General features: G+C 38.7%; 1 protein-coding gene across 5 annotated transcripts in view; it reads left to right on the top strand.

Moving 5' to 3' along the window:
- MAPK1 (mitogen-activated protein kinase 1) overlaps positions 1–15,242 on the top strand; it is an 81,930-nt gene that overhangs the window by 20,293 nt on the left and 46,395 nt on the right. For all 5 annotated transcript variants that reach the window (XM_075898283.1, XM_075898282.1, XM_075898284.1 and 2 more), the window contains exons 2-5: positions 6,324–6,506; positions 8,412–8,601; positions 12,451–12,567; positions 14,330–14,444. In XM_075898283.1, coding sequence (XP_075754398.1) covers positions 6,324–6,506; positions 8,412–8,601; positions 12,451–12,567; positions 14,330–14,444 — 605 coding nt within the window. The remainder of the gene's footprint in view (positions 1–6,323; positions 6,507–8,411; positions 8,602–12,450; positions 12,568–14,329; positions 14,445–15,242) is intronic.

A 15,242-nucleotide genomic window follows, 5' to 3' on the forward strand; every position in this document is an offset into this window, starting at 1 on the left:
GCATGGCATCTTCAAAAATTGTCCCACATTTATGAAATAGTATTAAAGTTTTATATTCTGGAAACAAATGTAAATATCTAAAGGTAAACTTTAAATATTTAAACTTTCTTCAGGAAATATGAATTTGTCAACTTTTTTGTGCTGCTATCTGTTCTCTTCCTTGTCCCTTCCCAGTAGTTTTATATAAAGGATGGGAAATAATTTTAATGAATATACTTAAAATATCTCACAGCAAAAATTCTTTTTTTGGGGGGAGGGGAGAGGGTTGACTGCTTTTAAAAATGTGTGCTGTTAATTTTGAAATTAGATAATTTTTAAATATTAAAATTCCATATACTTTTCCAAACAGGAGAGACTAACGTTAACTGTTACCTTAGCATCCAGTCAATTTTTCTGAATGCAAAGCAAGATTATTTAATTTCAAAGTTGACAAACAAGCTTAAAGGACCATTTAATAGTTCTCTAAAATAGCATTTTTAAAGACTTTGTGGCTATCTTATACCCTGAAGTCCAGTGAAATAAGACAAATGCATCTTAAATACAAATATTTTCACACATTCCTTTCTTGTGAAGCAATGCTTATGAAATGGTTTTCGTAGTATAATCCTTCAAATTGAAGGATTAATCTTCAAAACTAAATGAGATTAACATTAATTAGTATTAGACATTTAGGGTATGTCTAGACTACATGCCTCTGTCACCAGAGGCATGTAGATTAGGCTACCAGACATACCGTATTTTCCGGTGTATAAGGCGACTGGGCGTATAAGATGACCCCCTAATTTTCTAGTTAAAACGTAGGTTTTCGCCTATACTTGCCGTATAAGACTACCCCCCCCTTAAGAGGCCAACCGGCAGCGCCCCAGCTGCTCTGCCCCAGGATCCACAACAAAAGCCTAGTCTGCTGGGGGGGGGGGGCGGGGGGGGGGGGCACTAGCTGCACTTCCCCTCCCCCCAGCAGACCAGGGACACCGGGAGCGCAGCGGCAGCGGGGTGCCGCGCATCTGAGGCTTTGCTCAGTTTCTAACTTAAGAATCCCAAAAGCACTTTGAATGCTGATTATTTCATTCAAAATCCTTGAGGATAGGTATGCCATGAATTGCCCCCATTTTGCAGGCAGGCATCCTAGCTTTTCCTGAAAAGAAAGCAGGTAGTGGTCTACAAGTTCTCTTCTTCAGAAGGCAGTCACATTAATTTTGTTTGAAGGAAATGCAAGCAGTTGATCACTTTTTACAGAATTGTCAATTTAGTGCTTATAGACTCTCATTTCTGGAATTGAAGACCTTTATCCACTGAAATGGACAGCATGGGCACCAGCAGCATAATATTCACCTATTTGTGCTACAGGAATGAGGTAATTGTGGTGAAGGGTAGAAATCCTCTTAAGGAATGAGATTTCATTCCCTGACCTATTTTTTTGAGACTTTCAACTAGAGTAATATTTATGCTAGACCACTGTGCAGTGGACTGATCTTTTTTCACAATAAACCATTTCTGCTTGAGCCAACCCAGACAGTCTGAATCAATTTAGAGATGAAAGTTGCCGCCTGTTTACTCTAATGCCCTAAGATAGATATTTATGTATACTAATAACTTAAATTTCAAGACGTTGGGGAGATTCCCAAATCTGCACCGTCCTTTGTGGGTGATGAATCTGAGGAACTGTCCCGGATTGAAGTGTCATTAGAGGAGGTTTTGGAACAAATAGAAAAACTTAATGTTAACAAATCTCCGGACCGGATGGCATTCATCCAAGGGTTCTAAAAGAACTTAAATGGGAAATTGCTGAGCTATTATCTGTGGTTTGTAACCTAGCCTTTAAATAGGCTTCCGTACCTAATGACTGGAAGGTAACCAACGTGACACCAATATTTAAAAAGGGCTCTAGAGGTGATCCTGGCAATTAGACCAGTAAGTCGAACTTCAGTACCGGGCAAATTAGTCGAAACAATAGCAAAGAATAAAATTGTGAAGCATGTAGAAGAACATAATTTGTTGGACAAAAGTCAACATGGTTTCTGTAAAGGGAAATCCTGGCTTACTAATCTATTAGAGTTCTTTGAAGGGGTTAACAAGCATGAGGATAATGGGGATCCACTAGATATAGTATACTTGGATTTTCAGAAAGCCTTTGACAAGGTCCCTCACCAAAGGCTCTTGTGTAAATTACATGGCCATGGGATAAGAGGGAAGGTCCTTTCTTGGATTGAGAACTGGTTAAAAGACAGGAAACAAAGGGTAGGAATAAATGGTCAATTTTCAGAATGGAGAGGGGTAACTAGTGGTGTACTCCAAGGGTCAGTCCTGGGACTAATCCTTTTCAACTTATTCATAAATGATCTGGAGAAAGGGGTAAGCAGTGAGGTAGTAAAGTTTACGGATGATACCAAACTGTTTAGGATAGTCAAGACAGAAGCAGACTGAGGGACTCCAAGAAGATCTCACCAAACTCAGTGATTGGGTAGCAAAATGGCAAATGAAATTTAATGTGGATAAGTGTGGATAAGTGTAAGCTAATCCACATTAGGGAAAAATAACCCCAACTATATGTACAGTATGATGGGGGCTAATTTGGCTACGACAAATCAGGAAAGGGATCTTGGAGTTATCGTGGACATTTCTCTGAAAACTTCCATGCAGTGTGCAGCGGCGGTCAAAAAGGCAAATAGGTTGCTAGGAATTATTAGGAAAGGGATAGAAAATAAGACCCAGAATATCTTACTGCCCCTGTATAAAACTATGGTATGCCTACATCTTGAATACTGTGTACAGATGTGGTCTCCTCACCTCAAAAAAGAGATTTTGGCCTTGGAAAGGGTTCAGAAAAGGGCAACTAAAATGATTAGGGGTTTGGAGCAGGTCCCATATGAGGAGAGAGATTAAAGCGACTGGGACTTTTCAGTTTAGAAAAGAGGAGATTGAGGGGGAATATGATAGAGGTATATAAAATCATGAGTGGTGTGGAGAGGGCTGATAAAGAAAAGTTACTCATTAGTTCCCTAAATAGAAGAACTAGAGGACACCAAATGAAATGAATGGGTAGCAGGTTTAAAAGGAATAAAAGAGTTCTTCTTCACACAGCATGTAGTCAACCTGTGGAACTCCTTGCAAGAGGAGGATGTGAAGGCTAGGACTATAATAGAGTTTAAAGAGAAGCTAGATAATTTCATGGAAGTTAGGTCCATAAAAGACTATTAGCCAGGGGATAAAATGGTGTCCTTGGCCTCTGTTTTTTCAGAGGCTGGAGAGAGATGGCAGGAGACAAATTGCTTGATCATGGTCTTTGGTCCACCCTCTCTGGGGCACCTGGTGCTGGCTACTGTTGGTAGACAGGATACTGGGCTAGAAGGACCTTTGGTCTGACCCAGTACGGCCGTTCTTATGTAAGATTCTAAAGGCAGGGACACCGTCTTCTGTTTCTACTGACAAATAGGCTGTTGAGTGAAAATATTAAGGAACTGGAAAATTCCTCTACCTCTTCCAACAATTTTAATACTGGACACTTTTTGCAATAATCACTAGAAGAGGCCACATTTCTGTGAGATGAAATTTGGTATTCAACAAATTCCGTATAGCTACGTTATTCGTATATGCATTACTATCAATATGCTGCAGAAACAAACGTGTACCCACTCATACAACTAGAGTAGGCTTATCACTCAGGTTGCCAATGTAGGGGGGGAAAAAATTTTCTATTACACTGAATTGCATAGGGATGGAACAAAGTTTGAGAACTGATCACAAGTCAGTTTCTTTATTGCTAGCATTCACTTCATTTGTGCTTGTGTGCTTACACAGACTTTATAGCAATAACAGAAATGCATACTCAGTAACTACCATATATCATGATACTTTGATACAAAAAGGGTAAAGTAACTTTGCAAGATGCACATTAAAGAGGAAACTGATTTAATCTTTACCACAAGTACCCTACTTTCTCCACCCTGACTTCATACAGTACATGCTAGAACTCTCTGAAGGCAGAATTGTGTTTTTACTGTTTTTTGTCTTTAATATTAATCTAAAATTCTTGTCCAACTTGGTAGGAAAATGTTTTAGGGCATGTAAGTGAAATTGAATTAAGCATATAAAAACATAATATTTTGACTTAAATGAGTGATTCTGAAAAAGGAAAGAAGGAATTTCAGCTGTCTGGGAGAAATTAATGTTTCATGAATAATTGTGTTGATTTGAAAAAGCAAAAACATCAGTACAGGCAGTCCCCGGGTTACATGGATCCAACTTGCATCAGATCCCTACTTACAAACGGGATGAGGCAACCCCGCACTAGCTGCTTCCCCCCAGCAGACCAGGGAGACGCGAAGCTAGCAGCCTCCCTCCCCCCCCCCCCCCAGCAGACCAGGGAGACGCGGAGTGGCTTTCCTCAGCAGACACCTCAGCTTGAGAATAAAGGACCGAGGGAAGTGAGGTGTGGGAGAATAAAACTGAGCTCTGGAGAAATGCTTGGCTAGAGTTTCCCCTAAAATATGTACCAGTTCTGACTTACATACAAATTCCACTTAAGAACAAACCTACAGTCCCTATCTTGTACATAACCCGGGGACTGCCTGTACTGTTAAAGAATGGTATGAACTGTGTGTATTTTATAAATGGAAAATGTTATATTTAAGCAACTTCAGTTGCCTAACACTGGTAATCAAGTATTTTAAAACAGTTTGATTTGTTTGAGAGGAAGCAAAGTGTCTGAAATAGATAGGTGGGAGGCACAAGTTCTCTTGTGGGGTAGGAGAATGGTTCAAATAGCTGACCATTTTTAAGAATTCCTTTTTTGAGGATCTTTCTCCTCAGCATCTCTTCCATGTAGCTCTACTCTGAATCTAATCAAGAGATTCAGGCTTTTCCGCAGAGTGGGCCTACTGATGAGAACCTCAAGGAATTTTTTGATTAAACTTTTTTGGGCCTATTGATTTGAGTAGCCTAAAATTTTAGACTCTCTGATTTAATACACAATTTTTATCCCTTGTTTAATTGGAATAAACAAACCTACTGTGAAACTATTTATATTTGTCTCAAGGGTTTTCAGACTTTTGCAAAATTAATTTTTTGACCAAATTGAGTGAATGTCCCCTTAATCACACTTTCTTCACAAAAATGACTAACAAGATACTTCTATTCTGTCATTTTTAGTTATGGGAGCTTAGAAAGCCTCCTGAAGTTCATTAATATATATCTTTGAGTTAGAAAATAAAGTTTACACTGAGGCTACTTTTTTGTCATCTCAATATATAAAGCGTGATTTGTAGATATTGGATATTTCAAAAAAGAATAGGGGTATAGATACTCTTGCAGCTCAGGCTGTTGTATTTATATAACTTTATCTGCTTAGCAACACTGAACATATTACTTGGGTTCTTTGCTTCATGGTCTGGCTTTCCATTGGATGAAGTACAATTCAAGTTTTTTTCTTCTACCCAGAGCCTTGTTTGGGATTGTACTTTCCTGCATGTAAAAACATCTCTCTCCTATAACCAAGACCTTCAATGATAGCTGTATTTCTCTGGAAAACTGAACATTTTGATCAATGAAAGAGGCTTGTGGGCGTGAGAACATGGGTGTCACAGCATAGATTCAACTTGACTGCTTCAAGAGAATTGCCATCGGTCTTTTCATGATCAGAACTACATGCAAAGTTCCCTCTTGACTGACTGTTTTTCAATAAGGTCTTTATGCTCACAAATAAAATAAACACTAAATTAGATACTTCCTGGTCTTTTAAATACTTGAGAATAATGCATATATTCTGGTGAGAGAACCCAAATTTAACTCAAATTTAACTAACAGTTGCTGCAATACAGGCAGTCCCCGGGTTACGTACAAGATAGGGACTTTAGGTTTGTTCTTAGGTTGAATTTGTATGCAAGTCGGAACTAATACATATTGTAGGAGAAACTCTAGCCAAACATTTCTCCAGAGCTCAGTTTGATTCTTCCACACTTCACTTCCGTCAGTCCTTTATTCTCAAGCTGAGATCTGCTGAGAAGCCGCTCCGTCTCCCTGGTCTGCTGTGGGGGGCACTAGCTTCGCATCTCCCTGGTCTGCTGGGGGGAAGCAGCTAGTGCGGGGTTGCCTCACCCCGTTTGTAAGTAGGGATCTGATGTAAGTCGGATCCATGTAACCCGGGGACTGCCTGTATAGCTAAGTGACGGTTGAAAAATTACAATGCATGTCATCTTGACATCCTGTGCTCATGAACATTAAAAGGGATTTGCAGTCCATAGAGTCTGCAGAGTTCTTACTATTGCTTTATGGACTAAGTGGATTTAATATTCTATACAACTTAATACTATGAATTCTTCTTCCAGTTCTGCCTATGATAACATCAACAAAGTTCGAGTAGCTATAAAGAAAATCAGCCCTTTTGAGCATCAGACATATTGTCAGAGAACTCTGCGAGAGATCAAAATCCTCCTGCGCTTCAGACATGAGAATATTATTGGAATCAATGACATTATCAGAGCTCCAACTATTGAACAAATGAAAGATGTGTATCCTTTTAAGGTGTAAAATAGTATACTTAATGATTGCATTATTTTTGATAGTTCTAGTTCTCTGCGTTTACATGTTGAGTTACATTATTTTTCATTCCTCTTATGAAATTGTTAGAATTTATTTGCTGTGCTCTGGGGAAACTGAAAGGAAAACTTGACACATTGCCAACAACTCAAGCTTTACTAATTTGTAATGACACAAGGTGACCTATTTATTCCAATCTGTAATGTTTAGTGTACCACTACGAGTTTGTTTCAGAAAATGTCATAATATCCAGTATTGTATTTTATATTTGATATACTACACAGTAATCAAGGCAGAGATTTGCAGATTTCTACCTACAGTGAACACAAGCTTTTATATGAACAGATCCAGACATAGCATTTCTGTCTTTTTTTTTTTTTTTTTTTTCTCTAAATCCTAGATCATGAAATTCACTGCCCAGGTGTCTTCAGTTTATCTAGCCACTTTCTTCTGAACTAGATTAAATGGTTCAGCCCTTACTGATCCTAAAATAAAGCATAGCACGTCTAGAACAATAGAGTGGCTGTCCACATGGAGTGGGGGAGAACTGGGTCACCTGGCTTAATCTAAACTATTTCAAAGGTGAGTTAAAAAGGATAAATCACCAAAGCTCCAAATGTATAGTACTTGCTGTATATGGAAAAGTCTAAGTCTGCACAGGCAGTTAAACCATACCTGATATTTGCAACTAGATTTTGTTATTCATACAGTGTGAATCCCCCTGGGAAATTTGGCTTAATGCGTTCTGCTGGAGGGTGAAGCCTCTGTTGGAAAGCATACGCATCAGTACAAAGTGTCTTTGCATCTTCTCTAAACAGTACAGAATGACAGTACTTTGAGTGCAGGTAGTGTTCCATCTGGGACTGATAGTTCAGAACTTATTGATTCATGGAGGGAAAACTAATTATAAAGGGTCATTAATATTTGATTTCTACCTTTAACCCCAGTATAAGAAACTGGACTTTATAATTCAACAATGTAAGTTGTATTCCATGATGTAAGATGTAAAAATCCAGATATTTCTGAGTTACCTTAAGGGGGACAGGGGCGGACTGGCCTGGTGGGATATCAGGAATTTCCCGGTGAGCTGTCATGTCCGCACGCCGTTGCCCCTCACACAGTGCAGATGCAGAGGCGCTTGAATGTGGCACACAGAGCCCAACCCACTGCCTGAGCTGTGTGCCAGACATGATACAGGGAAAGGAAGCGGGGCTTGAGGGGCATGCATGGGTGGCATCATGGGGAGGGCTATTTTCAACCCATTTCCCGGGCCAATTTGATTGCCATTACACTCCTGAAGGGAGATGAACTGGAACAAGGATATCTGATTCATGTTGGGGTGGAAGAATTTGCCTTGAAAATGCAAGCACAGGTTTGTTTGGTATTAGGTGTAAAAATGTAGTAGTTGACCCAGCATGACACATACAGTAGAACTTGGCTTCTGGCTATGAGAAGCCTGCATCGAAATGATACCCATTGTGTTGTTTTCTTACATTTGTATTCAGTACTAAATATGAAAATTCAAGGAAAAAATTCATAACCTAATAAATTTGAGAATTCATTTTTTGTCAGAAGAATCCTCTTAGAGCCAAATATATGCTGCATCTTGCATAACTTTTCAGCTAATAATCTAGGTACCAGTGTCTCCATTATGTAGCAACTGAATCACTGAACAGAGTTATCTGAACCACATTTTAATAAATCCAGATTGTTTTGTGATTGTTTCCTTTGTCTCATGGTTGAAGTGAAAATACAATTTTTGGCTTGGCAGTAATTTTAAATTCAAAAATGAATATTGGGTAGTTCATGTAGGACAGTATATAGATACCTAAAATGGTTTTGGATTTGTTTGCTGCCTTACATCCAGTGGTTTGCAGATACATTGTGCAAGATCTCATGGAAACAGATCTTTACAAGCTCTTAAAGACACAACACCTCAGCAACGACCACATATGTTATTTCCTTTACCAGATCCTGAGAGGGTTAAAATATATTCATTCCGCCAATGTGCTGCATCGTGACCTCAAACCCTCCAACTTGCTGCTTAACACCACTTGTGATCTCAAGGTTAGTTGGAGCCTTCCTGCAAAGTAGTCATTTTTCAGCTAAATTAAACTCCATTGTGCAATGCCTTAAACTAGCTGCTGTAATCATGAAACCAATTTGAGTAATGTGGGCTTTTTCCTATTAACATTGTTAAGATATCTTTTTTAATCAACAGTCTGTATAAACTAGTGCTAGATTTGATTTCTGCATAATAGGTTTTAACTTTCTTACCTGTGAATCCTTTCCATAAACATTAATTTTACTTTTAAGTAGCTCCATCAGTGTAATCTTGAATGTTTTCTGCAGTATATAAACAGATGCACTCATCTTTTAACTTCCCCTTAAAATTCACAAGTGACAATTGTGACAGCTGCTTTCAGTGAACCAGCACATAGGATAATATAGAACCACAAGTAAATATATAATTAAGGTCAAACTCTCTTTTTTTTTCCCTGAGGCTGATTTTTTTTAACCTTCCCACTAATTTCTGAAGAGACTCTTTTCCCTTAATTTTTGGGGGTGCCTGAAATGCCTCATGAGTAGTCTCTGCCTAGAAAATAACTTTTTGGAAAGAGTTGAATTTAAAAAGCCCTTTCCACCAAGAGTTATGGGAATAAAAGAGAAATTAAGCCTAGATGTTGCTGCATAAAACTAAATATTGTTATAAGCTCTACTCCATCTCATTGAAGTTTATTTTAAAATGTCTCTAGATGTGTTATGACAATATTCAAAATGTAATCCCTATAGCTAGGTTGTGAGTTTATCAGACTAGTTTTAAGAATTAATTCCACCAATCAGTTGTGTACTTGCTCATCGCAAACACTGATTGCTTACCTTGAGTGCTTGCTTTTTGTCAGCTAGCTTCTCAGTCCTGTAACAAATGAGACCAATGATGGTGGAATATTTGTCCAATGCCAGTCTACTGACACCAGTGCTCAGGGGCTTTAGCAGCCCTTGGAGACACCTTCAAGGAAGGAAACATGCATTGGTATAAATCTTCAGTCTCTTAAAAGGAGAAGCAGGCAGCAGCAGAAGTTCAAAAGAATGTTGTGTGTGTCCTGGAAGGGTAATAGGTGTCATTTTGACCTAGGTAGAAAGTCATGAGAAAAGGTCAAGCAGCACAAGGCAATACATGGAATGTTACTTGGGAGCATCTAGTTGTTTATTTCCAGTGTTACTATAGGACTACTTAACAGTGTTGCATGCTCTCCACACACAGGCTATGTCTACACTTGCGGCTTCTTGTGTCAGAAGTATGCAAATGAGGCAAGCATGGAATATTGCTGAGTCTCATTTGCATACCTAATGAACCACCACTTTTGCAGAAGAGGTTCTTAAACAAAAAGTCTCTTGTGCAATGCTGTTATTCCTGAATATAATTGGTGTAACGGCATTGCGCAAGAGGGCTTTTCTTGCGCAAGAAGGGGCATTGTAGACCGCTCTTTCTGGTGCAAGAGCCTCTTCTGCTTGTCCTACTGACCATATTTGCAGCTCCTGGCATACTTTACGATTTTCTTCCAAATGTCACCATCCTATTACAATCATTTCATATAAAAATTCCCTTTTAGGATTATAGGTGGTTAGATTAAGAATTACACTTAAAAATTATCAGAAAATGGAAAGACAGAATAAAGGCTAGAAATACTATTGGGATTGTTGATATTTTGCATCTGGCAGACATTACTCCATGAGGCCTTCTGAGTTTCTATGTGATACTTGTAATTATTTTTGGCAACATGGTATGAAATAAGAAATTGCCATTTACTCTTCTTAAATTCACAAGTCTTCAGCATTTCTTTATTTCAGGGGTTCCAAAACTCTTTTGATAGAGGGACCAATAAATCCATTCATGAGCTTTTGGAGGACTGGTAACATTTGTGTGCATATTTGCATATTCATTAAGCAAATGATGACTATTCAAATAAGTTGTTTCTGGTCCTCCCAAAGCCCCCAGCAGAAACTTTAGCAAAGCTTTTGATAGTCACCCACAATATTCTTGCCAGCAAGTTAAGGGAATAGGGATTGGATAAATGGACTGTAAGATGGATAGAAAGCTGGCTACACCAGGGTTTCCCAAACTTTTTACTTTAGTTGGAACCCATCTTCTCTAGTACTGCTTTTTGGAGCCCAAAAATAATACTTATTAAAAATGAATAAATTTTCAGTGTTTCACCTGGCTGCATCCTCTGCCCAGCCTGGGCCAGGGTTTGAGGGACCCAGTGCTGCATGGGCACTCTAGGAGGCGGAAGCAGGAGCAGATTGGGGGTAGGATATCTGGCTACGAGGGAGGGTGCAAGGAGGGGTAGGGTTGCCAGGTGTCCCATTTTGTACCAGACAGTCCAGTATTTGAGGGTTCTGTCCAGGAAACAAATTCTCTCATTAGGTAAGCTTTATTATTATTGCATCAGTCCATAGCTGCGAACTACCTGGCTGATAGATGTGCTCACACTTCGTGAGTGTGTCTACCAGCCAGGCAGTTTGCAACTACTCAAGGGAGGTTATGGGCGGAGGGCAAAATGGAATCCCCGGGGCTGGACTCACTCATGTATCCTGGTCTGCATGTGCCCAGATCAGTCCTGCTTTTTTCCGGCCAATTTTCCCCCCTTCCCTCCCCTCCCCCAGCCCACTCCACTCCCCTCCCGGCAACCATGCTGAGGCCTGGTATTTTTTTCCCCGAGGCCTGGTACTGGGACACAGCCCAAAGTTTGGGAAACGCCACTTTATTTCATTATCCTATGTGGTCTATAAATTCGTAATTTCTCTGGGGGGAAATATTTTACAATACACTCTTTTCCTGATGGAAAGAGTACCCAAACTTGCATAGATTGCTCCATTCTGTGAAGTGTTCTTCATGAAGGAAGGAAGAATTTACTCATGTGGTTGTCTCAATCCAGGCACTTGCCAACCGAGTTAATAAACATTAACAGTTGGCTGGCTTCCCAGAGAACACTTCCTATTTTCTTCCAGTCTGCCTTACAAAAACAAAACCTGGCCCTTTCACCACCCTACTGCCCTCCTTCACTGCTTTGGAAAAGGGCAAAAGTCTGTAGCAAGCAACATTCTTTAAAAAGTTATCTGAAATGACCTCCCTGATTCTTAAGGCTTGCTAGGTCCCTGCTCCCTATCAGTTAGAGCTCAACTTTCCACATTTGCCTAATCTCCGTTGAAGCTAAAGGGATCTCCCACTTTCTGTTGAATTTATCAATCTGAATAAGAGCTGCTTCTTATGTTCTAGATGTGTTTAGTGCTCAATATTTCTTGAACGGTGCTAGGGCTCGAGCAATCTTTAACTGCCATGCCGAACCCTGTGATGCCAGAGCTATGAAATACCAAGCCTAGAGGTAACAGGGTTTAGCTGTGGCAAACCTGGCACAAATTAGGCAGTCTGCCTAACAAGTTAAGGGGGAAGGTGTGCACTGCACAGTAGATAGTTCCTGCTCAGTAATGATTTTATATGATCTATTTTTGGTCTTCCTACCAAGCCATAAGAATAGCCTTGCAACTAAAATTTTGGAATTAGTCCATTCTGTACTCCTTATGAGTTTTTCCACAGACTTATTGTGTTACTTCAGCAAATAATATTGACCTTTTGCACCTTTGTCTTATAAGCAATGGCCCTTTGCAGATGAAATTTCATACAAAAGTTATGAAGCTTAACTCATTGTTTTAAGCACTTTATGATCTTTAAATGCAGGTTCTAATGCAAAAATATTCATAATGTTTTTTAGTTAAATTAGTGTAAATTTCAGTGTGTAAATTTATTCTTTCATATTCTTTACAACCTTAAAAGAACATTGAAATAGATAGTTTGGGCAGTAACTAAGGTGAACTAGAACACAAACTTATGTTGATTTCTTTATGTAAAACCAGATTTGTGACTTTGGACTGGCTCGTGTCGCAGATCCAGATCATGATCACACAGGATTCCTGACAGAATATGTAGCCACACGTTGGTACAGAGCGCCTGAAATAATGTTGAATTCAAAGGTAAGGACTATACGTGGGCCAACAAGAAAAGTATGCTATAAAGATATCCTAGGTTTGTATAAAAGTAGAATTCACTTTAAATCACATCTTCCTTGTCATTGCTGGCTATTGAGCAGCTTAAATAATGGCTCAGATGTCTTCACTGAGAAGGATGAGGAGAAATCTTAAGTTTAAGGGGTTTGAATTAGTGGTTTGTGCAGGTTAGCAAATGTGTTTATTATCTACATTAATGCATACTGTAGTAATATATGAAATGCTTAATACTATATGGTCTAGTACCTTTTTTCTCGTTTTACGGGAAAAGAGGTGGTGGTTCATTAGAATTTTAATATCAGCATCAAGGCTGTAAGATATCAGTATTTTTGTTTGAAAACCACACATTTCAAATGATCACTTAGTATTTTTACTTTCTTTACTGGTAATCAAGGTTTCCTAGAATTGTTAGCATATGTCTGAGAACACTAATTTAAAAGCAGGAGAATTACTGATTCTGGTTTAAATCCATGAATTTTGACAGTTACAGCTAACATGATTGAGTGTCTGTACAGGAGGACTTTTCCAGGCACAACTACGTATCAACCATGCTCTACGGCCCACACCTTGATTCCTGCACAATCATGTTTGTAACGTTGCAATCTGGGTAAATTTGGGCAGCCTCTTGTTGTGCCAGCGGTAGGGGGCAGTGGGTGTTCTTTCACACTTTGTGGTACCATCCTAAGCAGACACCTGGGTTGTCTGTCTTACCTGGTTACCTTTATACAACAATGCAGAAAAAATATAACAAGCTGGCTAGAGCCTAGAAATCTGACAGGATCACTAGCAAAGTGATATACTTGGTATACTTCCCTTCTGACTCACAGCAGAAGTCAGATATGTTGGTGAAATCTATTCAGTGTCTTTTCCTCCTTGAGCTGGAGATGATCCTATACTAGCAGCTGTCAAGAGCAGGTGTTTCAAAACTCAACATTCCTAGTGACTCATAGAAGCAAATAGTTCAACTGCAGAGTAACTTCAGTGCACCTGGACACTTGCCCTCCTGGTATCAGCATCTCAAGAGTATGACAGCTGTCTGATCCTGTTTCCATATCCTCCCAAATTCCTCTTGCCACTCATTCATCACACTCCCTAAACCAAATTAGTTAACTTTCAAATTGTGTAAATATCACATGGTTTCTTACAAACATGTATACCTTTTTTATGTAAATATACTATGGAGTTTATCCAGATATACACTCTAAAATAACCAGGTAACCTTATTTTTATAGCTTCTTGTTTACGAACTTGTGTTTCAAAGGGTTTGTTCTATTTTGTGGCCTAATTTATATTTTATGGTTCTTACATTGTGATATGTAATAGCTTGCTTCCAATTTTGGTAAAATCAAACTTGATAGTATTTACTGACACAAAGTATTCTATAACAGTTAATGTTAAAATCTATTATGTAGTTAGGTCCCGAAATCAAAGAATTACTAAGTATGTTCAGTTGTTGATCTGGATTGGCAACGGATTACATTTAGAGGGAATCCCTTTTTTGTTTAGAAATATTTGCATTTCCTCTTCAAGTAAAGTGTTACTTCCATTCATATCTTTGACACACAATTCTTGATTCCTTGCTGCACAAGAATGTGTAAATAATGCTATATCATAAGCATGATTTAGCACAATTTAGTGCTTTAGATAGTGTCCTATCTAAGTGCATAACCTATTAATGTGTGAATTATACAATGAAAATATCAATTTTTTTTCTCCTTTCTCCCTTCAGGGTTATACCAAGTCTATTGATATCTGGTCTGTAGGCTGTATTCTGGCAGAAATGCTCTCCAACAGACCCATCTTTCCAGGCAAACATTACCTTGATCAGCTGAACCATATCCTTGGTAAGCTTGCTTTTTATTTTAAAAATTATTTCATCATTGTCTCTTGCCTCATTGACAGTTCCATACCAAGCTTTGTCACCCATTATCCATCTCCAACAGTTGTCTCCAGGCTTTCTTTCGGTTTATTTGTACGGAATACTTTTCCTGTGGTGTTCTGCAAGACCACTACTCTCTCCATCTACATCCTTCTGTTGTGATGCCTGCTGGAAATGAAAAGCCTAGTTTAAGGGGCAGTTGAAGATCTCTTAATCCTTGTATAAAAGTACTTTTATTTTGGAACCATCAAGTTCTGCGTGTTATACGCCTATCTGAATGTGGGATATTTTTGTTCTGTCTCCTTCCAGTATTCATTAGGGACCTCTTCCTTGATAGAATCTAGAGGATTCAGTACATATATAACTTGATAATAAAGGGTTCATAATAAAGGATTCATACAGTATTGCTGTACTAGGAGAACAATTCAAACAACTTTAAGTCAAGTAACTTTCCTGGAGAATGAATAGATGCTCTCTTTGTTGTACTGATTACTAATTTCAGTGATACAAAATTGAGATGATTTTTAGTTATTGAGACTCAGATGTAGCTCTCAGTATTTGTAGTACCTATCTTTCTATAAGCTGATCAAAAATCATTCTACCTCAGACTGATATAAAGAATACAAAAATATCTCTGGGGACAACATTGTTTGCCAAAGCTATTTATATCCAGTTATCTGCCACCTTTTTTTTTTTAAAAAAAAAAAAAAGAGCAGCAATAGTAATAGAGTAAAAGCAGAAATCAGAGTTGTTTGTAATTTTG

The sequence above is a fragment of the Pelodiscus sinensis genome, chromosome 15 (genome assembly GCF_049634645.1).
Source record: "Pelodiscus sinensis isolate JC-2024 chromosome 15, ASM4963464v1, whole genome shotgun sequence".
Taxonomy (NCBI): Eukaryota; Metazoa; Chordata; order Testudines; family Trionychidae; genus Pelodiscus; species Pelodiscus sinensis.